We start from the raw sequence: 27,984 nt of genomic DNA, 5'->3' as shown, positions 1-27,984 counted from the left end.
TTTTTAATTTAAAATATACAATTAAGCAAGGTTTATTTACTATGTATAGGACTAACTCACCAAAACAGGATTAGAGAGAGCAATGTGAGTCCACTTTTTATTTCAGGCCTCTTTTTATAGGGAAAATGTATAAACTGAGGGTTTATTCAAAGGAATTTGATGACATAAGGATTTGGCAAACAAATTTTACAGAAGCACACAACAGATTACATTATTTGACAGATCGTCTTGGTAGAACATCTTATCAAGGTGTGAGTCAGACTCTATGGGGACGTAGGGTGATGGGATATGCCAAATTCCAGAAACAGGTTGAAACAGAGGACCTCTGAATTTTTACTGATAGGGAGCCAATTACCATAGTCACTTAACATCTCACAAACATTCAAACGCCAACTATGATTTACTGGTAGACACCTAGTAAATACTTTATTTTGTAATTCCTTGCTTTTATAAAATACCGGTCTATTTTCAATACTGAATAGGGGAAGGTGGCAGCCAATTTAAAACCAAAACCAAAACCAAAACCAAAACCAAAACCAAAACCAAAACAAAACCTTGTAGCTAAGAAATAAGATAGGTGATTGTACTCACTGCTTTTAGTTTTTTATGTCTGAATTTCAAATAAGTCATTAAAAGTCTAGTGAAATGTATAGTTGAGGAATGAATAAATATTAGGATTTATTATGTGGTGCTCAAGAACACTATGTTAGAGTCAGAGAAGAATGGCCTCATTGATATGATATCTAGGACCTATTCTTTCAGAATATACAAAATGTACCCATGAGTAGAAACTTGTGAGCTTCTTCTGCAAATGCTAATGACACACTCATGATACATTATATGCATGTGTATGTATATATATATGGAATATATGTATGTATATTTAAAAATATGTATATATATATATCACAAATCTATCTACACTCACACACACACACACACACACACACACACACACACACACACGTATACATCAGGTAGCTTTTTTGGTGCTTACTTTTTTTTTTCCAAGTGACTCTTTCTTCCTTAAATCTATGTTAAACTCCTGGTTGCTGCCGCCGCGTAGAGCTCATAGGGAGCACCCCACAAGCGAACTTGAGCCTCGGGACCACAGGTAATACCAACTTTTTGCTGCAAGAGACCTGCCTGGTGAACTCGGGACACACAGAGGCATAATTCCTCTAGGACCGGGCACTTCCTGTGTTTACCGGGAGTCCCAAACCCGCGGATCCCGGCCGCAGCAGCTCTCTGCTCTCAAACCCCGTGGGAGAGAGACCTCACTGCCTGGTCAGGTGGGCACTCCTGAGGCTGCAGAGCGGAAGAGACCACCAACACTGCCCACCCCTGCTCACATCCCTGGCCCAAGAGGAAACTGTATACGGCCTCTGGGTTCCCGAGGAGGAGGGCCCAAGAGCAGCAGGACCGCTGCATGTGAGATACCGCCAGAACCTGAAGGGATCTACCGGATAAACAGTTCTCTGCACCCAAATCCCGTGGGAGGGAGAGCTAAACCTTCAGAGAGGCAGACACGCCTGGGAAACCAGAAGAGAATGGACTCTGCACACATCTCTGACGCCAGAGGAAAACACCAAACACCATCTGGAACCCTGGTGCACGGAAGCTCCTGGAAACGGCAGCGCAGATCTTCCTGGTTGCTGCCTCCCCAGAGAGCTCATAAGCAACACCCCACGAGCAAACTTGAGCCTTGGGACCACAGGTAAGACCAACTTTTCTGCTGCAAGTGACCTGCCTGGTGAACTCAAGACACAGGCCCACAGGAACATCTGAAGACCTGTAGAGAGGAAAAACTACACGCCCGAAAGCAGAACACTCTGTCCCCATAACTGGCTGAAAGAAAACAGGAAAACAGGTCTACAGCACTCCTGACACACAGGCTTATAAGACAGTCTAGCCACTGTCAGAAATAGCAGAACAAAGTAACACTAGAGATAATCTGATGGCGAGAGGCAAGCACAGGAACCCAAGCAACAGAAACCAAGACTACATGGCATCATCGGAGCCCAATTCTCCCACCAAAACAAACATGGAATATCCAAACACACCAGATAAGCAAGATCTAGTTTCAAAATCATATTTGATCATGATGCTGGAGGACTTCAAGAAAGACGTGAAGAACTCCCTTAGAGAAACACAGGAAAACATTAATAAACAAGTAGAAGCCTACAGAGAGGAATCGCAAAAATCCCTGAAAGAATTCCAGGAAAACACAATCAAACAGTTGAAGGAATTAAAAATGGAAATAGAAGCAATCAAGAAAGAACACATGGAAACAACCCTGGATATAGAAAACCAAAAGAAGAGACAAGGAGCTGTAGATACAAGCTTTACCAACAGAATACAAGAGATGGAAGAGAGAATCTCAGGAGCAGAAGATTCCATAGAAATCATTGACTCAACTGTCAAAGATAATGTAAAGCGGAAAAAGCTACTGGTCCAAAACATACAGGAAATCCAGGAATCAATGAGAAGATCAAACCGAAGGATAATAGGTATAGAAGAGAGTGAAGACTCCCAGCTCAAAGGACCAGTAAATATCTTCAACAAAATCATAGAAGAAAACTTCCCTAACCTAAAAAAAGAGATACCCATAGGAATACAAGAAGCCTACAGAACTCCAAATAGATTGGACCAGAAAAGAAACACCTCCCATCACATAATAGTCAAAACACAAAATACACAAAATAAAGAAAGAATATTAAAAGCAGTAAGGGAAAAAGGTCAAATAACATATAAAGGCAGACCTATCAGAATCACACTAGACTTTTTGCCAGAAACAATGAAATCCAGAAGATCCTGACTGATGTCATACAGACCCTAAGAGAACACAAATGCCAGCCCAGGTTACTGTATCCTGCAAAACTCTCAATTAACATAGATGGAGAAACCAAGATATTCCATGACAAAACCAAATTTACACAATATCTTTCTACAAATCCAGCACTACAAAGGATAATAAATGGTAAAGCCCAACATAAGGAGGCAAGCTATACCCTAGAAGAAGCAAGAAACTAATCGTCTTGGCAACAAAACAAAGAGAAGAAAAGCACACAAACATAACCTCCCATCCAAATATGAATATAACAGGAAGCAACAATCACTATTCCTTAATACCTCTCAACATCAATGGTCTCAACTCCCCAATAAAAAGACATAGATTAACAAACTGGATACGCAATGAGGACCCTGCATTCTGCTGCATACAGGAAACACACCTCAGAGACAAAGACAGACACTACCTCAGAGTGAAAGGCTGGAAAACAACTTTCCAAGCAAATGGTCGGAAGAAGCAAGCTGGAGTAGCCATTCTAATATCAAATAAAATCAATTTTCAACTAAAAGTCATCAAAAAAGATAAGGAAGGACACTTCATATTCATCAAAGGAAAAATCCACCAAGATGAACTCTCAATCCTAAATATCTATGCCCCAAATACAAGGGCACCTACATACGTAAAAAGAAACCTTACTAAAGCTCAAAACACATTGCACCTCACACAATAATAGTAGGAGATTTCAACACCCCACTCTTATCAATGGACAGATCATGGAAACAGAAATTAAACAGAGACGTAGACAGACTAAGAGAAGTCATGAGCCAAATGGACTTAACAGATATTTATAGAACATTCTATCCTAAAGCAAAAGGATATACCTTCTTCTCAGCTCCTCATGGTACTTTCTCCAAAATTGACCATATAATTGGTCAAAAAACGGGCCTCAACAGGTACAGAAAGATAGAAATAATCCCATGTGCTATCAGACCACCACGCCTAAAAACTGGTCTTCAATAACAATAAGGAAGAACGCCCCACATATACGGGAAATTGAACAATGTTCTACTCAATGATAACCTGGTCAAGGAAGAAATAAAGAAAGAAATTAAAACTTTTTAGAATTTAATGAAAATGAAGGTACAACATACCCAAACTTATGGGACACAATGAAAGCTGTGCTAAGAGGAAAACTCATAGCGCTGAGTGCCTGCAGAAAGAAACAGGAAAGAGCATATGTCAGCAGCTTGACAGCACACCTAAAAGCTCTAGAACAAAAAAGAAGCAAATACACCCAGGAGGAGAGAAGGCAGGAAATAATCAAACTCAGAGCTGAAATCAACCAAGTAGAAACAAAAGGACCATAGAAAGAATCAACAGAACCAAAAGTTGGTTCTTTGAGAAAATCAACAAGATAGATAAACCCTTAGCCAGATTAACGAGAGGACACAGAGAGTGTGTCCAAATTAACAAAATCAGAAATGAAAAGGGAGACATAACTACAGATTCAGAGTAAATTCAAAAAATCATCAGATCTTACTATAAAAGCCTATATTCAACAAAACCTGAAAATCTGCAGGAAATGGACAATTTCCTAGACAGATACCAGGTACCGAAGTTAAATCAGGAACAGATAAACCAGTTAAACAACCCCATAACTCCTAAGGAAATTGAAGCATATACAGACACATATATACATAAAATTTAAAATATAATCAGAGGTAAGTGTTTTACTCTTCAATTGAAAGAAGCGATATATTTTTATCTCCTGCAATTTTTAATTGATTTGAACTATGTTTTCAAAGGTGTTTTTATCTGGGTAGAAAATTAATAATAGTCATCTCTATTTAAATGTTCATTAATAAAACTTTAAATACAAAACTTTAAATACAAAACTTTAAATACTCATGTAGAAGATAACCATAAACTGCTTGAGTTGAGCCCTATTATTATATACAGACATTTGAAAATTATTTTTGTGGTACCTGAATGCCTGTATGTATGGCATGTATATGAATGTACATGGACATGTATATGCAGTTTGATGTCATTATGCAGATGAAGGCAGACAAGTTAGGTCAAGGCCATGATTGGACAGTAAAATATAAGGCAGGCAGGGACAAAACTTTTGTAAGGCAGGAGAGAAGGGAAAGAGGAAAGAATGAAGATGGAGGTAGGAAGGATGACCTAGATCCAGGTGCTCTTGAATTGTCAAGGTAGTAGGGATGGATTTCTGTAGGCAAATTTATCTTATCTTTGTGGACATTTTATATCCTTATCAATTGGTTGTAAGTTTATCATGTGGATACATTGTGGATTAAAAATTTAACATATAAATCTAATTGTTGTGCTACAGTTTTTTGAGTCTTGATTTTACCAGGTAGTTGGGAGTTTGTATGTTAACTACCAGGGGACAGTTGCTGGGAGTGGGTGCAGAGTCCATGGCAGAAAGTTGCAATAGGCCAGATCTTGCTGGACTTATAGAGCCCCAATTTTACCGGGCATCTGCCAGAGAGTTGGCAGTTAACAGAGAGCTGCCAGGAGAGATGCCAATCTGAGATAAATTAGTGCTAGTTCCAATGGCCCACTCTAGCCAGAACTAGCAAGGGAGCATGACTGCCAGGGTATGCACTGGAACTGTTCTGGCTGGTGTTTTTGTTTTTGTTTTTTGCTTGTTTTTGTTTTTTTGTTTTTTTCTTTTTCTTTTACTGCAACATGTATATCTGTAGTTGGGCTCACCTGTGAGTTGCAAGATATTTGATCACATTGTGAACCCTGAGATTGTCTTATTTACTGGAAAAGTCTATTTCTAGTTGTGATATGACTCAGCCCTAACACATATCCAAGATTCTCTGCTTATTGTAAACAGAACTAAATAAAGTTAACCATAGGTTAAGAGGCAAAGCAAGCAAGCAGTTGACCAGGAGGGGATATACACAGGACAAAACCATAGAGAACAAGAGGAAGTCAGGAAGATGAATAGAGAGATAAACAGGAAGTAAAAGGGAGAGACATTCAGTTTCTGGAGTTGTAATGACAGTGTACACAAGGAGCTTTTCCCTTTGGGACAACAGCTTTGGAGGAAGGTTGGCTGGGTGCTTTCTCTGCCTTTCTGAGCTAATAGGCTTTTATGCTATCATATTCATTGGTAAAATTGAACTATTGAGACAATACCTCTTTGTGGATTATCTGGAGGCTAGAAAGCTATCAGGTGACTTTCTCTCCTTCTCTCCTTCACCTTGTTGTTCAGGACAAGGTCTCTCACTAAATGCTAGCACTCCTGGATTGGCTATACTGACTAGCCAGTAAACCTCTGGCCTCCACTTTCCAGACTTGGGATTACAGGAGTGCACTTCTGCACTAGTTATTTATATATGGGTGCTGAGGATCTGAACTCAGATTCTCATGCTTCATAGCAAGCACTTTATTCACTGTACCAGATTACACAAATATTTATAAAGTACTCAGTAATTTTTTTTAGTGCAAGGTCAGTGAGAAAATGCTACAAAGTGTCTGTGTGAGTAAAGAAAAAATAACTCATAAATAAAAGGCATTAACATGGTCTGGAGATTTGGCTTGGCACTTAAGAATACTTACTGCTTTTTGAGTGGGATCCAGATTCAGTTCCCAGCATCCATGTGGTGGTTTATAACCACTAGTAACACCAGTTCTAGTGGATATGACCCCCCTCTTCTGTCCTTTGAGAGCATAATGCATACCCATGACACACAGACATACATGAAGGCAAAAACACTTCACATAAAATAAGATAACTTAAAAATTAAAAAAAAAAAACAACAGTACATAATACTTAAAAATATACAAAACTGAATACCTTTGGAGGTGTTTCAGAACCTGGATATTCTCTCTGATCTAGTTTCTTCCACCGATCCATTAGTTTGGTTACCATGGGTGTATTAAAATCTACCAACTGGAATCCTGTTACATTTGCTCCTCCATGTATAAATCTCTCAAGAGAAATATCCTTGAAACCCTGTAAATTAGTAGAAATGTTCATCAAATTTAGGTCATTATATGTTCTTATTCTTACACATTAAAAGCATACTTCACCACAATCAAGTAGGCTTCATCCTAGAGATGCAACATTGGTTCAATATACAAAAAAAAAAATGTTAACATAATCCACTATATAAACAAACTCAAAGGAAAAAAAAATCACATCATTATCTCCTTAGATTCAGAAAAAGCATTTGGCAAAATGCAACACCCCTTCATGGGAAAAGAAGGAGAGATAAAAGCCAAGGACTATTAAGAGTCATAGAGCCTTCTGGTCTCCATCTGCACCAAGACCTGAGGCTGAATGACAGCTATCCAGACCCAACACCTGCCTAGAGTGAGCTGGTTACTCAAGGGTGTTTTCACTTCTAAGCACACAAGTTAGACCCCACTTTCGTTCCACCAACTGTCTGAAAAGGAACCCCCCACCCCCCCACGCATGCACAGGGCACAGGAACTGCAGCGAAGCCTGGTAAAAGATCCTTCTTACCTCAACCTGTACCCAGAGCTAAGGCTGTTCCACAGCCCTACAGACCCAAATCCTGCCCAGAAGAAGCTGGTTTTCTAGGTGTGTACTCACTCCTAAGATCACAGGCTCACAGGCCTACAGGAGGGACAAGCTCCACTCAGAGACAGCAAGACCAACTAACATCAGAGAAAACCAGATGGCAATAGGCAAGCACAAGAACATAAGCAGCACAGATGAAGACTGCTGGCATCAAAAGAACACGGTTCTCCCACCACAGCCAGTTCTGAATACCCCAACATGCTGGAAAAGCAAGAATAGAATTTAAATTCACATCTCATGAAGATGATAGAGGAGTTTAAGAATGACATAAATAACTCCCTTAAAGAAACACAGGACAACATAGGTAAACAAGGAAACACAAAAATACCTTAAAGAGTTACAGGAACACTAAACCAAACAGGTGAAATAATATAAATAATATAATATAAATAAAAATAAATAATAATATATAATTATTATAATATAAATATAATATAAATAATATAATATATAATAAAAATAATATAAAATATCTTGGGGTAACTCTAACCAAACAAGCAAAAGATCTATATGACAATAACTTCAAGTGTCTCAAGAAAGAAATCAAGGAAGATCTCAGAAAATGAAGAGATCTCTCATGCTTATGGATTGGGAGAATTAACATACTAAAAATGGCCATTCTACTGAAGGCAATCTACAGATTCAACACAATTCCCATCAAAATTCCTACAAAATTCTTCAAAGACATTGAAAGAACAATTCTTGAATTCATCTGGAAAGGCAAAAAACCCAGAAAGCAAAAACAATTTATAACAATAAATGAACTGTGGGGGAATCACCATACTAGACATCAAGGTATATTACAGAGCAATAGTGTTAAAAACTTCTTGGTATTGGTATAGAGACAAACATGTTGGTAAATGGAATAGAATTGCAGACTCAGAAATAAAACCACACACTTACAGACACTTGATCTTTGACAAAGAAGCCAAAAATATACAATGGATAAAGGAAAGCATGTTCAATAGATAGCACTGCTCTAAGCACTACTTTCTCTGTACTTAGAAAACTGAAAATAGATATGTATTTGTCACCTTGCACAATGCTCAAGTCTAAGTGGATCAAGGATCTCAACATAAATCAGATACACTGAATCTAATAGAAGGAAAAGTGGGAAAGAACCTCAAACTCATTGGCAATGGAAGAAATTTCCTAAACAGAATTCCAGTGACTCATGCTCTAAGATCAAGAATTGATAAATGGACCTCATTAAACTGGTAAGTTTCTACAAGGTAAAGGTAAATCAGTAGGACAAATCAGCAGCCTACAGATTGGGAAAAAATCTTCAGCAACTCACACATCTGATAGAGGGCTAATGTCCAAAATATACAATGAACTCACAAAACAAACCACAAAACACCAAACAAGCCAATCGAAAAACTGGAGTATAGAACTAAACAGAGACAGTTCCCCTGCACCCAAATTCCATGGAGGAGAGAGCTGGACCCTCATAAGTGAGGACAATCCTGAAACCTCAGGAGAGACCACCACTTCTGCTTACATTCTTCACCCAAGAGGAACCTGCCTAGTGTCCTCTTTGCCCTTGGGGCACAGGAACCTAGGAGCAGTAAGGGACAGTTCAGATTTCTGCTTGTGGGAAGAGCTGAAGGCCAGTCACCAGGGGCACCTAAACAACTGAGAGCAGAGGTAAGACCATCTCTTCTGCACCAAGGAACTCACCTGGAGGCTTCAGGTCACACAAACTCAGAAGCAGCTCTCTATTCCCAGATCTGGCTGAAAGAAAACAGCTCTACAAGAGTGCTAACACAGCAGCCTACAGGAAGATCAAGCCACTGTCTGAGACAGGAAAACAAGCTAACACCAGAGACAACCTGATGGTGAGAGGCAAGCACAGGAACATAAGCAACAGAAACCAAGACTACTTGGCATCATCAGAGTCCAGTTCTCCCACCAAAGCAAATATTGGATATCCAAACACACCATAAAAGCAAGATTTGTATTTAAAAATTACATCTCAATGCAAAATGCTCAATACAATTCTCACAAACTCAATCCAAGAACATATCAAATGATCATCCATCATGATCAAGTAGGCTTCATCCCAGGGATGAAAGGGTGGTTCGATATACAGAAATCCATCAACATAATCCACTGTGTAAACAAACTCAAAGAAAAACAAACCTGATCGTTTCCTTAGATGCTCAGAAAGCATTTGACAAAAATCAACACACTGTCATGATAAAAGTCCTGGAAAGATCAGAAATACAAGGCATATATATATATATATATATATATATATATATATATATATATATATATATATATCAAACCAGTAGCCAACAATAACTAAATGGAGAAAAACTTGATGCAATGCTACTAAAATCAGGGACTAGGCAAGGCTGCACATTCTCTCTCTATTTATTCAATTCAATATAGTACTTGAAGTCCTTGCCAGAGCATCAGACAACAAAATGAGGTCAAAGAGAAACAAATTGCAAAGGAAGAAGTCAAAATATCACTATTTGCAGGTGATATGAAAGTATATTTAAGTGACCCCAAAAGTACCACCAGAGAACTACTAAGCCTGATAAACAACTTCAGCAAATTGGCTGTGTATAAAATTAACTCAAACAAATCAGTAGCATTCCTCTACTCAAAGGTTAAACAGGCTGAGAAAGAAATTAGAGAAACAACACCCTTTAAAATAGTCACAAATAACATAAAATAGCTCGGTGTGACTCTAACCAAACAAGTGAAAGATCTGTCTGTCAAGAACTTAAAGTCGCTGAAGAAAGAAATTGAAGAAGATCTCAGAAGATGGAAAGACCTCCCATGCTCATGGATTGGCAGGATTAATATTCTAAAAATGGACATCTTGCCAAAACAAATTTGCAGATTTAATGTATCACCCATCAAAATTCTCACTCAATTCTTCATAGAGTTAGAAAAAGCAATTGCAAATTCGTTTGGAATAAAAAAAAGCCCAGGATAGCAAAAACTATCCTAAACAATAAAAGAACGTCTGGGGGAATCACCATCCCTGACCTCAAGCAGTATTACAGAGCAACAGTGATAAAAACTGTATGGTATTGGTAAAGACACAGGCACGTAGATAAATGGAATAGTATTGAAGACCCAGAAATGACTGCATATACCTATGGTCACTTGATTCTTCACAAAGGAGCTAAGACCATCCAGTGGGAAAAAGACAGCATTTTCACCAAATGGTCCTGGTTCAACTCGAGGTCAACATATAATGCAAATCAACCCATTCTTATTGCCCTGTACAAAGCTTAGGTCCAAATGGATCAAGAATCTCCACATAAAACAAGATACACTCAAACTAATAGAAGAAAAAGTAGGAAAGAGCCTCAAACACATGGGCACTGGGGAAATTTTCCTGAAAATAACACCAATGGCTTATGCTCTAAGATCAAGAATGGACAAATGGGACTTCAGTAAGGCAAAGGACATTGTCATTAAGAAAAAAAAAAGGCAACCAACACATTCGGAAAAGATTTTTACGAATCCTATATCTAATCCCTATCAGGGACTAATACCCAAAATATACAAAGAATTCAAGAAGTTAGATTCCAGAGAGCAAAATAACCCTTTTAAAAATGGGGTACAGAGCTGAACAAAGAATTCTCAGCTGAGAAATATCGAATGGCTGAGAAGTGCATAAAGAAATGTTCAACATCCTTAGTCATCAGGGAAATGCAAATCAAAACAACCCTGAGATTCTACCTCACACCTGTCAGAACGGCTAAAATAAAAATTCAGGTGAAAAAAGATGCTGGTGAGGACATGGAGAAAGAGAAATACTCCTTCATTGTTGGTGGGATTGCAAACTGGTACAACCACTCTGGAAATCAGTCTGGAGGTTCCTCAGAAAATTTGACATTGCACTACCAGAGGACCCATCTATACCTATCCTGGGCATACACCCAAAAGATGTTCCAACAGACAACAAAGACACAGGCTCCACTATGTTCATAGCAGTCTTATTTTTAGTAGTCAGAAACTGGAAAGAACCCAGGTGCCCTTCAACAGAGGAATGGATAGAGAAAATGTGTTACATCTACACAATGGTGTACTACTCAGCTATCAAAAACAATTACTTCATGAAATTCATAGGAAAATTGATGGAACTAGGAAATATCCTGAGTGAGGGTAACCAAATCACAGAATAACACACATGGTATGTACTCACTGATAAGTAGATATTAGCCCAAAAGGTTGAATTACCCAAGATACAATTCATAGACCACATGGACCTCAAGAAGGACTACACAAGTGGGGATGCTTCAGTCCTTCTTAAAAGGTGGAACAAATATATTCATAGGAGGGGATATAGAGGCAAAGTTTGGAGCAAAGATTAAAAGAATGGCCATTCACAACCTGCCCCACCAGGGGATCCATCCCATATGTATACAGCCACCAACTAGGTAATATTGATCAACCTGAGCAGTGCATGCTGACAGGAGCCTGATATATCTGTCTCCTGAGAAGCTCAGTGAAAGCATGTCAAATACAGATGTGAATACTAACAGGAAACCATTGAACCAAGAATGGGGTCCCAGTTTGAGGAATTAGAACATGGATTGAATGAGGTGAAGTGGTTTGCAATCCCATAAGAACAACAATGCCAACCAACCAGAACTCCCAGGGGCTAAACCACTATCCAAAGACTACACATGGACAGACCCATGGCTCCAGTTGCATATGTAGCAGAGGATGACCTTATTCAGTGCCAATGGGAAGAGAAGCCCTTCATCCTGCCTATACTGGACCGCCCAGTGCAGGAAAACGTCAGGGGGTTAGGAAGAGGGGGCTTGTTGGGGAGTAGGAACACCCTCATAGAAGAAGGAGATGGAGATGGGATATGGGACTTATAGCTGGGAAATCAGAAAGGGTATAACATTTGAAATGTAAATAAAAATATCCAATAATAGAAATTTTTACAAAAAGAAGTAAACAGAGAATTCACAACAGAGAAATCTCCAATGGCCGAGAAACACTTAAAGAAATGTCCAAAGTCCTTAGTGATCAGGGAAATGCAAATCAAAACGACCCTGAAATTCTACTTTACACCAATCAGAATGGCTAAGATCAAGACCTCAGTTGACAGCACATGTTTTTGAGGATGTGGAGAAAGAGGAACACTCCTCCACTGCTGGAGGGATTGCAAACTGGTACAAGCACTTTGGACATTAATCTTGAGATTCCTCAGAAAAGTGGAAATAGATGTGACTATACCATTATTGGGCATATACTCAATAGATGTCCCATCATGCCATAGGGGCACATGTTCCATTATCTTCATAGTGGCCTTGTTTGTGATAGCCAGAAGATGGAAACAACCTAGATGTCCCACAATAGAAGAATAGTTACAGAAAATGTGGTTCATTTATACAATGTAATACTGCTCAGCTATTAAGAACAAGGACATCTTGAGTTTTACAGTCAAATAGATCAAGTGGATATTAGAAAAAAAATTAGTACAGAATACCCAGGATATAGTCCACAGAACTAAAAAAAAAAATGTTAACCAGCTAAGCACCCAAGACAGTGGCGTCAATCCTACTGGGAAGGAGAAGAAAATCACAGAAGGAGGGATGAAGTAACCTGGGTGGGAAAGGGAGCAGGGAGGGGAAGAGGGAACATGGTGAGGTATTGGGTGGGCAGAAAAAAACTGGAAACAGACCACCTCAGGAGTTAGGAGGTGGAGGGACCCTCCAGAATATACAAGGGAGGTCAGAGACTCTCAGGACTCAACGGGAGGGATGTTAGATGAAATCCCCTACAGTAGGGAGTGGGAGCTCATCCCCAGCAGAAAGACAGAGCATCAAGTGAGGTGGCTTGCCATCCCACAGTCAAAAACTCTTCCCCATAATTGTTTCTGTTTGAAAGAATTGCAGCAACAAAAATAAAGAAGAGCCAGAAGAAAAGGAGATCCAGAGACAGGCCCAAAGTGGTTTCCAGCTCCAGGAGAGGTCGCAAGGCCTGATACTATTACTGAGGCTATGGAGTGCTCACAAAAGGGGACTATCATGACTGCCCTCTGAAAGATCCAAGGAGCAGCTGAAAGAATCAGATGCAGATACGTGCACCCAACCGATGAACAAAAGGTACTGACCCCTGTGGTTGAATTAGGGAAAAGCTGGAGGAAGCTGAGAAGGAGGGCAACTGTGTAGGAGGACCAGCAGTCTCAATTAATCTGGACCCTTGAGATCTCTCAGACACTGGACCACCAGCCGACAGTACAAACCAGCTGATATGAGACCTCCAACACATATACAGTAAAGGTCTACTGGGTTTGGGTTCAGTCAGAGCAGATGCACTTAATCCTCAAGATACTGGAAGCACCAGGGAGTGTGGAGGTCTGGTGGAGAACAAGGTTGGGACGTGGAGATATCTTTGTGGTTATGGGGGAGGAGATATGGGATGTGGAACAATCAGAGAGGAGACCAGGAGGGAGATAAAATCTGGAGTGTAAAAAAAAGATTAAATAAAATGTTTAAAAAATGTTCTTGTCCTTCAACAGTGTGTAGGTTAATTCAAATTCCCTTCTGAGTTCAGATAATCACATGCCTGTTGATCCAAGAAGAAACATATTATTCCACTGATGACTAGGCATCATATACTGAGAGGTCAGTGTATGTGAACTAATAGGGTTTACATTATATCAGGATTCATTAAATATCATGTTCTGTGCTAATTACATTACAGTTTATTTATTCAGTTTGATCATCCCTAGGTGACTGGGTAGACTTGATTCTTTCCAGGTAAGAATACTAAAGATTTGTCTTTAAGGCAAAAAAAAATCTTTTCAAGGTCACCTATGGATATACAATAGAGCTGAGTTTTGATCAGATTGTTCACCCATTGTACTTTGTATTCCTTCATATTGTTATGAAGTGTATACTTTTAATTTTATTAATTACTATAATATTACCAGGAGAGGAAAGGCACAAAAGAAACCTAGGCTTTGATTCTTACCCCTGTTTCTTTTTAGCCTTAGATTACCTCTGCACCAAACAGAAGGACAATATTTCTAGTATCTAGCACTTTGGGTATATGTTCATTAATAGTAAGTGACAATTAGTTCACTTAATGGTATTTATTTAGGTCCTATTTTATGTCAGCCAGATTGATATCTCATCAGTAACTGTCAGTGTGGAAATTTGAATTCTTTCACCAACATATAGGGCAGATCTGCAGGCAGACAAATCATCTTACTGTTTTTTTAAAAACCACAGTAATTCAGCTCTCCCATTAGCTTCTAATTGATGAGATTATTATTTTCTTTCAGTCTTGCTAAAATGGAAGATCTGCTAAACCTTCTGTGGAGCTTTAGCCACAGCTGCAAGACACAGACAAATTGCAGCTAGTGGGGACACTTTAAGATACAACATCTGTCAAACAGCACACTGAAGATAAAGGAAAAATAATTATATTGTCTGATTATAACAAGCACCTGTCAGTTATAGTTTGAATGAATGGTGGGTGGCTTAGTAAATTTTGGCTATATTTGTTTGATTATAGTCAGCATTTCCCTTCCACTTACATTCTCATAATTTTACATAGAAAATTGATGGGATCTAGAGTGTGAGCCAGTTTCCTTGGCAACAGTTACTTTGGTGACCACTTAGCTTTTGTTGGAATCTACAGAAAATCATGGAAATGAAAGGTATCTGTGGCGATACTATAATGAAGTCAGTTACTCTCCAGTTACTAGAAAGTCAGTGATTGTCAAAACAATGTTCCTGAGCACAAGGGTGAGCTGGGAGAGTTCCCCCTCTTGTGTAAATGGCCTCCTAAGTAAGTAGTAAATCTCTACTTGACTTTCTTTTTAATATCCTCTGCTGGAGAAATATTCAGAAATATAGGTATCTGGTGTCTCAATGATGATGTTTGTCTATCAATAAGCTAATTACATCATCAATGTAAACAAAAGTCTACTTTTATGTTTTATCTGATTCATATCAGTATTTCTGCTGTGTTTTATGGCTGATCCGATACAGCTACAAGAAGATCAAGAAGAATGAGGAAAATTCTCCCTTATCTTTTAAAACTTACTATGAAGAGTTGAGGTTTAGATAGATGCTTTTGTTGCACAGGTAGATTAGGGTAGAAAAACTGAAACACACAGGAAGCTGAAAATGAGGCTCATTAGGACAGGATTGGCAAGTTGGGAGCCTTTTAACTGGTTCATTGCAATTGTATAAAACATCTAGACTGTATGATATGATTGTATCTGGTTTCCACATTGAAACTAAATAAGTAAACATGGATGAACACACTGTATGTATCATTTCTTTATCTTTGATTGAGGTATGAACGGTGTCTATATGCAATGTGTGTATTTGTGTATATGTATCTGTGTGTCTGTGTGTATGTGGGAGGAATGGATCCAATTAGTCTTTATTTATGCATCTTGGATATGCTATAATTTTACACTTCTTTATGATAGATATTAGTGTTTTCTTAGATATGAACTTTATTCTACAAAAATTAAAAACCTGCAGAAGAACATGATTCTAATTTTGTGCCAAGGGTCTTATATTTCTATTGGCAGGTGTACTTAAATTGTTCAATGGCTAAAGGAAAAGTATACAAACAGAGTAATGTGTATAAGGTCAGATGGCCCTGATGCCTGTAGGCATGTTCAAATGAGTATTCACTGTGTGTCTTGGTTCCTTGGATATGCTATTAATTTATGAACTTGTTTTTCCAATCAGACATATGACAGCTTTAGACTTGTCTCCAAGACCTAATGACCTGTATGATCTTGGGTAAATTACACCAGACTTTATTCTACAGTCTATAAAATAAACACATCTATTTAAAGGACCAAAAAAAAAAAAAAAGAACCAATTAAAGCTTAATAAAATCCAAGCACAATGGCCAAAGCTGAGGGGTATGGGAAGAGCAGAAGTTCAAGAGATAGAGTAAGGGGGAAGAGTCATTTCATATAGTAAGAAGGAGGAATCATCCTGGTCTGAACAGGATTGCTGTGAACCAATTCCTTATTTATAACTGTGCCAAAGTGCTTTGGAAACTTCTGAGAATACAGTTGGTTTGAAAGAACAATTTGGGTAATGAAAAAAATTATACCATTAGGACATGGTGTCATTTCTGAAGCCAGAAAGAACCAGAAGATAATCCAAGTTCTTAAAGACAAACTCCCTAAATGAGGTGACCAAATCCTCACTAAGATCCAGTGGTATAAGTGCCTTGACTGGAGATAACAGCTAAGAGAGTTAGGCTACAACGGGAAAGCAGCAGTAGGTATACTGAGTTGTTTGGTTTGTAAAAATAGAACACTTGATAGATTAGGAAGGCGATCTGTAGCGGGAAATATTAAGAAAAAAAAAAAAAAAGGAACACCACATCTCACTAGCACCAGCACCAGGGGACCACACGGCACGAGCCCGGTGTTCTCATCTTTCTTGGCAGACTTTCTGGCCCAGAATTTCCGAAATGTCCCTACACAACTTGCTAAATTCCCTTGGTGGGTTGCTGCCATGTCAGCCCCATGCAGCCATTTGCCCCTTGTGGTTGTAGTCAAAATTCCCAGAACTCTGGCAAAATCAAAACTCTTGCAGTTTATCAATCAGACTTATATCAGTAAATTCTCACCCCATAAAACGTCCACAAAATAAACTCAGAGTCAATTGATATAGATATAAGTTGCCCACTTAGATTGGGCAAATTGCCCTGTAATAGTCCATCCCTTAAATGATATTCATAGCTACGTGTGGCTATTTAAAGCCAAATGGATCTGGATTGTCATTTCCTTCCTCCATCTTCCTTTCTCCTCCTCCTCCATACTCTGTCCTTTCTCTCAAATTCTCAGCACAGTTTTCTCTTTTACTGCACAATCACAGGCCTTGACTTACCTTGTGCCTGCATATAGACATCAACCCACAGAGATCCTAGGGCTTAGAAGGGCAAAATCTTAACATTAATTTAAACAGTAAAAGTTGAGATGAAAGAATGCATGTAGAATAGTGCTGAGCTCATTCTGGAGGAGCACCCTCAAAGAGGCAGAGGGGAGGGGAGACAGGGAGGATGGGATGGAAGGTTTGTGGAGGGGTAACCAGGAAGGAAGATATCATTTACAATGTAAATAAATAAAATGGTTAATAAAAAAGGAAGGCAAGATTACTATGAGATTTGCTACTTTGTTTCTTGCTTAATACAGGTATTTTATGCTTGCCTTCTTGCCTTCTTGCCTATTTGTACTTTTGGAGACAGGGTCTCACTTTGCAATCTAGGCTGGCCTAGAAATGGTCTCACTTTGCAGCTTAGGCTGGCCCAGAACATACTGTGAATATACAGGTCCTGAATTCATAGCAACCCTGCAGTGTCAGCCTACTGAATGCTGGTACAAGTGTCACTCATCATCCCTGTCTTTCTCTTCATTTTATGAAATGAGTATTTTACTAAGTTGTTCAAGCTTACCTTGAACTTCTTAGCTCAGGGTGGCCTGGAAATTGCTATTCTCCTGCATCAACATCCCAAGTGTTAGGATTATAGACATGAACCACTGTACCTAGTCAGAGGATTAATCATTTTAAACCCATGGTCTTCAAGTTGTCAACCTCATTTAAATAAAGGGTATCTTAGATTTTGGCAAAAAAATCATGCTTATGAATTCATAGTACAATTTCCCACATATTGATGTTTATTTATCTTTATTCTCCTTTTGATAAATTAGATGTTACATTATATCTACTGCTTTGATTTTTAAGTGGTGACTAAGTCATTGGCTAAAATAAATCTGGAATTTATGTAGCAAGCTGGTGATATATGTTACCAGCTTTAATGACAGGGGAAGTAATAGTCTCCTGCTAATTGTCAGCCATAATTCAATAATTACAATTATTTTAAAAGTTATTTCAGAAAGTGTGTTATCATATTCTAAATGCAATAGGTATTTATTTATTGACTTTGAGACCTACATAACTTCTCAACTTATCTATTAGCCCAATAATTATTTTAAAAAATCTTATGATATTCCTTTATGCAAAACCTCCTTTCTCAATCTGTGTAACTTTTATTTTCTTTTTGCCTAACTCCTCTTGCTACGATGTGTGATAATGTTCAGTAAAAGTAGCAAGATAGATATTTCTAATTTTTTTTATTTTAAAGACATGGTTTCTTTTTAGGTTAGGTTGATCTTGACCTTGTTGTGTAGCCCAGGATGAACTTAAAGTTTTCATCTTTTTGATTATATCTCTGAGTTCTAGAATTATAGGCCTGAACCAACACCTTGAGTTTATGTGATGCTGTTGACGAAAGTCAGGGCTCTATGCAAGCTGGCCAAGTTGTCTTCTAACTGAGCTACATCTCCAGTCCCCATCTTATCTTTAATTTCAGTGTAATCAGTCTTTAACACTAAGTTGTAATGTTAATATAAATTTTTTTATCTGGATTCAGACTAAATTTTGCATTTGGAAATTCTTTTTTTTTCCTTTTCTTTTTTTTTTTTTTTGGAGCTGGTGACCAAACCCAGGGCCTTGGGCTTGCTAGGCAAGCGCTCTACCACTGAACTAAATCCCCAACCCTGCATTTGGAAATTCTTAATAACTATACATATTTCTCAAGAAATGGTTTTGAATTAGCTAAAAGAATGGAGACTAATTATCCTATATGGATGAATGAATGCCAAGAGAATCTATATTAATGTTGTATATAATAACATAGCTGATTCATGTCACTGATCTAATCATGATAAAAGCTTGATATGTCTAGTGAGTGTTTTTGCTTCTAGGAAAAAAATGATTTTCCATTTCATATGTTGATACTTTAGTGTAAAAATGCTGCCACCCACTCAGGCTGTTTAAGGATGGCTCCGAAATCCATTAGTGGGCCATAAATATCATATCTTTCCACTGTGCATTGTCTTACTTATTCTAGCACCCAATGTAAGACACTAATTTTATTATAGTTTATAACATGCTGATTTTCTTCCCAAATTATGTTGTTTGGAAAGAATAGATGTAAGAACAGCCATCTGCTGTAATTAATTGGAAACTTATTATATAATGTCAACAAGAACAGAAATACTCCTGACTGTAGCCTTTTATGAGGCATTTAGAAAAAGCAAGATGTATTTGCTTTAATATTTGTATCTTTACAAATAAATGACACATTAAACTGGGGAGCTACTAAAGGAAATAGAAAAGGTGAGCCAAGGTTCCTCAGAAAACTGAACATAATATTACCTGAGGACCCAGCTATACCACTCCTGGGGATATACCCAAAAGATGCTCGAACATATAACAAGGACACATGCTCCACTCTGTTCATAGCAACCTTATTTGTAAGAGCCAGAAGCTGGAAAGAGTCCAGATATCCTTCAATGAAGGAATCGTACACTTACACAATGGAGTACTACTCAGCTATGAAAAGCAATGACTTCATGAAATTCTTAGGCAAGTGCATGGAACCAGAAAATATCACCCTAAGTGAGGTAACCCAATCACAAAAGAACACACATGGTATGCACTCACTGATAAGTGAATCACAGATAAGTATAAAGTATCCCAAATTTGGACTATCCAAGACACAATTTACAGACCAAATGAAGCTCAAGAAGAAGGAAGACCAAAGTGTGGATTCTTCAATCCTTCTTCAAAGGGGGAACAAAATACTCATAGGAGGAAATATGGAGAAAATTCATGGAGCAGAGACTGAAGGAAAGGCCATCCAAAGACTGTCCCACCTGGGGATCTATCCCATATACAGTCACCAAAACTAGACACAATTGCGGATACCAAGAAGTTCATGCTGACAGGAGCCTGATATAGCTGTCTCCTGAGAGGCTCTGCTAGAGCATTACAAATACAGAGGCAGATGCTTGCTGTCAACCATTGAACTGAGACTGGGGTTCCTTATGGAGGAGTTAGGGAAATAACTGAAGAAGCTGAAGAGATTTGCAACCCCATGAGAACAACAATACCAACCAACCAGAGCTCCCAGGAACTAAACCACCATCCAAAGAGGGCACATGGACAGACCCATGGCTCCAGCTGCATATTTTAGCAGAGGATGGCCTTGTTGTGTGTCAAAGGGAGGAGAGGCCCTTGGTCCTACCAAGGCTGGATGCCCCAGTGTAGGGGGATGCCAGGGAATGGAGGAGGGAGGGAGTGGGTGAGTGGGTGAGTGGGTGAGTGGGTGAGTGGGTGAGTGGGTGAGTGGGTGGGAGAGCACCCTCACAGAAGCAGAGGTAGGGGGATGGGATGGGGGGGTTGCTGGAGGGGAAATTGGGAAAAAGGATATCATTTGAAATGTAAATAAAGAAAATATCCAATTTTGTAAAAAAAGCTGAGCAGAATTTGCTGATGTTTCTATATTAATCTAGTGTTGGAACATTCTACTCTATTCAAGAAATACAGTATGATAACTTTTATAATCCATTGCTATATTATATTGTCTCAGCTCTATCATGCAACCCAGTTCACCAGACTGGCCCTCTCTCTATGGACATGTGATGGACCTTTTAAACACAGAGAAAGCACACTCAACATCAGAAATGTGACAGGACTGAGTCTTTTCTGTCCTCTAGCTGCTTTCCTGCTTCAAGAATAAGATGCTCATCAAAGTAATATGTCATAGAAAATAATAAAAAAAAACCACTAGTGGATCATTGTCTTCCCTAGAATAAGTCACATTGAGGTTCAAGGTCTAAGATGAAACTTTTCTATAATAAAGTATAATAAAAACAGCCCATTTGTCCAAGCTAGTGGGTTAACCAGAAGCACTCAGTAAACGTTGTTAGATACTCTACAAAGTCTTGTTTGGATCCTTCAAGCAGTATATTGCATGTTGTTTATTATCCATCTTTAGGTGAGTTGAAAGGTTGATATAATTTAAAAGTTATTAATTCCATTCAAAATATTTATGTAATTAGCCATTATATCTTGTTTTGCTACAACTGGATAATATATTTATATATAGACAAGCATTTATCATTTGGAAAGACAAAATGCCAGTATTTAATTTGACAGGTAATATAATGGCAAAGAAAACATAATTATCATTAAATTTCTCCCTAGCAAATCCAATCTAATTTTCAAAATATGCCAGTTATTTTAGTAATATAACCTGAAGCACAGTAAATAATGTAGATTGACCATTGATTAGAGCATTATTTTAAGAAAAAATCATGGATAATTCATCAATTCTCAGTAAAAATAGAAAAACAAGATTTCTTACCAAATTTGCGATGATATAATGGTAGCCTTTGACATGCTTCCCAACACTCACAATCTATGAATATAAGGAATGAGAGAAAATCAATTTAACTTCACTGAAACCTTATTGAAACAGGAAACGAGTACATGAACTTAGGGGGAAAAGAGATAGTCAGAGTATAAGAGGAGTCAGAGGGGAGGGAATGGAGGATGAATTTGATCAAAACAGATTCTAGTCATTCATGAAGTTCTTAATAAATGAAAAAGATTCACTAAGGCTAGTGCGGTGGAGCACTGTTTAAAGGTGTTCACTGCCAATCCTGATGAACTAAGTTTGATCCCCAGAACATACTTTGTGGAAGGAGAGAAACAACACTACAAGTTGTCCTACATCCTCCGTATATACACCATGCATACACAAAATAAATTAAGAATTAGGTACTGCAATATAATTTCCAATAGAAGTATGATGGGGAAACATCCTTATTTGACTTATAAAAGTAGATCATTATAATAAGAACTCATAAATCACATCAAAGTACAGTGTTAAAAAATAAAACCATTATTTGACATCATTCATACTTTCTTGAGTCTGGCGCCTTAGACCACTCGGCCATCCTGACACCCCATACTTTCTTAATTACAAACATTTTTTGCTACCCCTTTGGAAAAGACAGAATATTATAATTTCCTCAGAGAGATCAATAGTGACACAAAACAACTGTTCTTATACATTTCTAAAGAGAGTACATTAGCACAGAAATAAAGTAATTTTGGTTCAAAGAATTTACTCTTCAGTAAACATAAACATCAGATGGACAAAATAAAACAAAAGAATGTCAATGAATGCAATTTGTTGATTATGTGTGGATTGACATGTAGAGGGTACTGCTAGGTCTCCTCACCAGGTGGACACAAACAAGTTCAAATAAGCACAGTGGAAATTAGGTGGAAGATGAAATGAAGATAATTAATAGGAAAGCACTGGTTTCATGGTCTTGTGACTCCGGATCTTCTAAGATGTGATATCACTTCTAGAGTGATAACAGCACTCTATCCAGCATCCCCAAATGCTTTATACTTTAACTTTTTCTGCCTGGTTGCTTTTTACTTGAAGAATTTTCACATGTTCCCTCTTCATGTGCAGGCCCATGGAAGCATGTTTGCTGTTAATAAATTAACATCAGCCACTGGTGACTTGGTTCAAACTTTCTCACTTTGAGGACTGACTTTCAATTTTGAAAAAAAAAATTCAGGCAAAATCCTGTAAAATGCCCACCCCAAAGATAGTGTATATTTGAATGCATCCTTTATTATAATTATTTCTCAAACTCTAGATTTTCCAATCACTGCGTATGGTACAAATTCAAAATTTAATCTGCCGGAAGAAGGAAGTTATAACTCTTAGGAAAGATGACTCCATTAACATATTAAACTGAGACCTAGACAAAGTACACTCAATGAATGCCCTCTATAGTTAGCACATTTTTCTTCTCTATTTTGATTGTGTTCTTGACAGTATTCTGATTTTACATAGGATCTGAGCTCTGACCTGTTATTTAGTCTGACCATAAAGTTCCTCTTTCTGGGTGAGCACTGAATTCCATATAAGCTCATCCCATCTGTTACCTAACTATATCATAGTCATCTTTTGTTCTTATTTATAGAAGATTTATGTTCTTTATGTTTAGGTATAAATTTATGACATTTTACATATATTTTATGTATTGTAAACTCAACTCAACATACTTAGCTTATACCCATCAAATAGACATTCTTTGAGAATCTTGCCCAAAGGTGAAGAAAAACAATACAGACAGAACTATAAAAAAATAATAAATTAATGTCATAGTTTGCTTTCTATTTCTTCAATAAAGAATATAATCAAAAGCAAGTTTAGGGAGAAAGGTTTTATTTGGTTTAGAGTTTTCAGTGAATCATCAAGGAAGCCAAGGCAGGGCTAAGGTAGAACTTTGAGATAGGAATTAAAGTAGAGGTAGGGTGTTGACTACAGGCATGCTTTGCATGGCTTGCTTATTCTGCTTTCTTATACAACTCAGGGACATCTGCCCAGGGATGGCACCAACCCCAGTGGCCTGGGTACTCCCCATTAACCAAGAAAAAGCTCTACAGATTTATCTACAGGTCAATTTGATGAGTCATTGTCTAATTGAGGTCCCTTTTACCAGACAACTATGTCAAGTGGACAAAAATCTAACCTGCACAGGAGACATTTTCTGAATTGTTTTATTGGGTGTGATTGAGTGACTGAATATAGACTGAGCAAGACAAGATTATTTGTTATTGTGGACATTTCTGGAAGAACCAATGCTATAGTCATCAATAGGGAACACTAGGTAACAGCTACTTGTATGAGGAAATGCACAGACTTGAACTGAGTTTGAACAGATTTCTGCCATTTGGTCTCAGCTAGCTCTGCTGCCAGTCAGCAAACAATTCTGTATTTTTTCTGCTTAGTTTATGTTCTTCTTCTGTAGTTATCAAAACCTCTTTGCACTTTCTTTAAGCCCCAGGCCTACCCTGCTTTTGCATTCTTATATAGTCAGCATATGATTTTAATGTCATTGCAATCAAAACTGTCAATTTAAAAAATTCTATTTAAGGTATAACTGTAGTGTTACAGCACATGGAACTGCTAGAAACTTGGTCCTGGTTGCTCCTAGCAAATTAATTAATTCTAAATTGTTAGCAAAGCACTAAAGATTAAAGTCTCATCAAACCACAGGAAACAAAAGGACAAAATATGGGAAGAAAGATCCTGCTACAGAATGTGATGAGCATTGGCATCTGGAGACAGAGATCCTTAAAAAGCATATGTTTGAAGACACTCACTAAAAGATGCTAGAGAGATCAGAGCCTTTGCTGATCCAACTTCTTTACTGTGAAAAAGTGTACACACACACACACACACACACACACACACACACACACACACACACACATATATATATATATATATAATGACATTATGACTATACTACTACACACATTGTACAAAAGCCTCTTTATTCCTTCCCTACTTAAGGTGGCCATGGTTTAAGGCCAGATCTTGGCTTATCACCAAGAATGTACCCAAGACAGACATTTCTTTGTGAAAAATGTATAGTGCATATTCTGAAAAACAGTGAATAGTGCTTTATGTAAAGCATGTCTATAACTTTCTTACTTAAAAATGTTTAAGGATGCTTCAAATGGACACTATCAGAATTAGGGTTTTACCAAGCAGAGAATATTTTATGTTTAAAAATAATTCTGAGTTCAGATCAGTATGTCTGTGTGCTTGACATTGTTGTTTCAGTAGAGAAACAGTTTGAGATGGAATCTAGAATGTTTCTGCCTTCTTCAATGGGAGTTGGTCATGTTATCATAGAAAAATGACATTAAGGTAGGGACTTGGCTGTAAAGTATAATTTTCAGTTTTCATTGTGACAAAGGGATGTAGTGGCAAAGAAGCTGGACCACCTGGAATGAAACACGGCATGCAACTAGATAATAATAATTATCGAGTATCTGCTTTAAGTTCCGAAAAACAGGCTAGGAAAGATGCACCAACTATACTGATGGTCACTGTCAAAGGAGTCTGTCTTTTCAATAAGGTATGCTTAAAATATATAATAAACCTGAAACATTCAGTTGCTTCTTCTTGCTTCTTTTAGGAAACAAATACTTCTTTAGAAGTGTCTATGATGGTGGTCAAATGATTAGTTGTAAAACCAGGTGTATGCATATGAACAAGTAGGTATCATGAGTGCACATCTGATATTGATGTGGTAAATTCATTAATATAACTCCTGATTCATTTTTTAGTGGCTTTAAAATTCCTGCCTTTGTAGCCTCTGATTCATGCTACTCTCAGTCCTCATCAGAGAAATTTGAACAAGTGATCATGAGTTAACGCAGAAACTTATAACTGATCAAAGCAAAGAGAATAAATATCTGTGGTGTGTTGAACCATAAATAGGACATCTATATCATAACTTTTCCCCCAAAGTCTAAGGGACCATTTGTAGAGAGGGGGCAAGAGTATAAGAGCCAGAATTTAGGGAGTACCAGACAGAAACAGTGTTTTGTGGATTTGATAGGACCATTTTACTCATGAATTCGTAACACCTGTGGTTTATTGTTACAATCCTGGATAGGATCAAGGCAGTCGACTTTCTAGAATGGAGGGGGTAAGAGCTCACAAGCCTCCACAGGCTATTGGTAATTGATGGCTTCCGGGAATGTCAGTTTTCTTTAAAGATGTGGTCTTTGACAGGTAGATGATTCTCCACTGGAAGGCTCTATGCCCATAAGTACAGAGTCAGCACACACTGAACTTAGTAAGAAAAAAAAGAAGTTTAGAGTGTCAAGGAAGGGTGATGGATCCAAGAGGAGTTAATGGGAGAAGAATGGGAGAATATTATCAAAATCCAGTGCATACATGAGTGAAGTACTCAAAGAATAAAAAAAAATACTAAAAAAGAAGAAAAGGTAGTTAAAGTTAATATAATTGCCTAAAGCATTAGGATAATATTTTCATTTTGATGGATAGAGTGACCTTGTTTTGACCTCCAATTCTTAGTTAAACTTTATGTAAAGCCTTTATGTATCAATGGTTAATAAAGTACTCTGAAGTTCTTCTGTGAAGGGTTCTGTAAATCACCTCAAACTATCATTACAATGCTCTGAATGCTATGCTAAGCAATGTCTCTCACCAAAGCACACAATAGCACATTTAAGTGTGAAGGGCTTTGGTTTACCCTTTACTGTGATCATGTAAATTAGGTAGGAATTCTTCCTTCAGATATCATTTTCACAGAGATGGTAAATGCCTTCTGCTGAGGTGGTGCTGAAACTATGCTGCTGTATACTGGAAAAAACTGCAAGAGCAGTGCTTCTAATGTTTTCCATAAGCATCTTTGGATATTCACTCTCAAGATCCTCCAAAATATTGTACTTAAAAACAGAACCTTTAATTTACTTCGTTTCCATCAGCACACAGATGTGACAGGCAGCTTTCACAGACAAGCCACCCCAAGTATACAGATGAGAGCAGAACAGTGCCTGAAGAAAAACAGTGTGAGCAGCTCGAGAAGAGGTCAGCACAAAAGGCAGGTAAGCATCTAGGACAGCTCTTTTAAAAGAAGATGTATGTCTCTGTGTTGTGTGTGTTTGAATTTTCTTCTCTTGAGGTGATACCAAGATTATACAAATTTCTAAGTGGGAATAATTTTTTTTTTATGAAGGGAAGAAAGGGTAAAGTTGTGCATAAGTTAATTTTCTCTCACAGGAAGTTTTTCACAAAATCCACTGACTTCCAGGAAGGAAATTCAGGGTCTGTCTCTGGAGCTAGCATTTTGTTCAGATTTGAGTCAAGTCTCTGTCAGTTGCTGTATTAGGTCACTGGTGTCCAGTTTCAGTTCAGACCTTTGACAGTTCAGTACATACTAATTGGCTAAAACTCAACTATCTGGGGCTTTCTGCCTTCTAGCTAGGTCAGGATACATTTTTCAAGTCCCTTCAATTCCTTTAGCTTAGCCAACCATCTCACAAAACAGCACAACCAGCCTGGGTCTGAGTGTATTTAAATACTCAAGTCTGTTAGGCATCCACATCACATCCTGATACAGTTAATTTCTTTTATGGTTGCATTTGAGCCAATCACCTGAACATTTTATTCTTTCTTACTTCTCAAATTATAGATTTCATTCATATTTTCTTGGATGAATAGTAGACAAGTAAAATGCAGAAAGCTAGATTCAGAAAAGGTGCCAGGTTCGAATGGAACACCAGGTTAGATAAGGTTTAAGAGACTTTTTTTTTTACAGTTTTTAATATGATAATGAACTGTATAGTTTAAGTCTCAAAACAAAAGCCCACACTTTTGTTAAACTTTGTATATCTGGTTAAACATTAGCTGAAACCTTTCTTTCTATAGCATCAACCTTCACTCACTTCTTCCTTTAGCTTTCACAATCATCCCAGATTTTATGCCATTTTAGCATTGTGGCCACATTTTCTTATTTCCCTTCAGAGACCATTACAATTACAACAATAATCTTTTTAATATTTGAAGTTTATATGAAATAACTTATTTTATTGTTTGGTGAGTAGAATTTTCTATTTAGTAATTTACAAAGTAACATTTAAATCAAGCATTTTTAATTTGCAAATCTACAATCATCTTCAATACATGGAAGTGGGGTTAATTAACTATAACACATGGCCCCAGAGTCATCCTCTTTGCTTTTATTTCAGTAGGATATTTTTGCTTTTGAGCTCATTGGGGCCTTGTATTATTAGTATGTCAGGTACTTAAGTAAAGAGGATGAAACATGTATGCACATATATAGTAACAGCAAAGGAGAACTGAATGGAGTGCTTTCCTTCTTCCTTATGGCTGGGTTTCATGGTATGAGAAGGTTCCATGTAAGATC

At 37.8% G+C, this 27,984-nt stretch overlaps 1 protein-coding gene across 7 annotated transcripts in view; it reads right to left on the bottom strand.

The window, feature by feature from the left end:
* Window positions 1-27,984, bottom strand: part of Gria4 (glutamate ionotropic receptor AMPA type subunit 4) — a 156,702-nt gene that overhangs the window by 109,826 nt on the left and 18,892 nt on the right. For all 7 annotated transcript variants that reach the window (XR_004388770.1, XM_032909667.1, XM_032909666.1 and 4 more), the window contains exons 2-3: window positions 21,567-21,620; window positions 6,627-6,785 (exon numbers count right to left, since the gene is read on the bottom strand). Coding sequence is in view for 6 of the 7 variants with exons in the window: in XM_032909667.1 (XP_032765558.1) it covers window positions 6,627-6,785; window positions 21,567-21,620 (213 nt within the window). In the remaining variant the exon portion in view is untranslated. The remainder of the gene's footprint in view (window positions 1-6,626; window positions 6,786-21,566; window positions 21,621-27,984) is intronic.

Source organism: Rattus rattus, chromosome 8, assembly GCF_011064425.1.
Source record: "Rattus rattus isolate New Zealand chromosome 8, Rrattus_CSIRO_v1, whole genome shotgun sequence".
NCBI lineage: Eukaryota > Metazoa > Chordata > Mammalia > Rodentia > Muridae > Rattus > Rattus rattus.
Note: the sequence above shows the minus strand (reverse complement) of the source record. Positions and strands in the feature narration are given on the sequence as shown.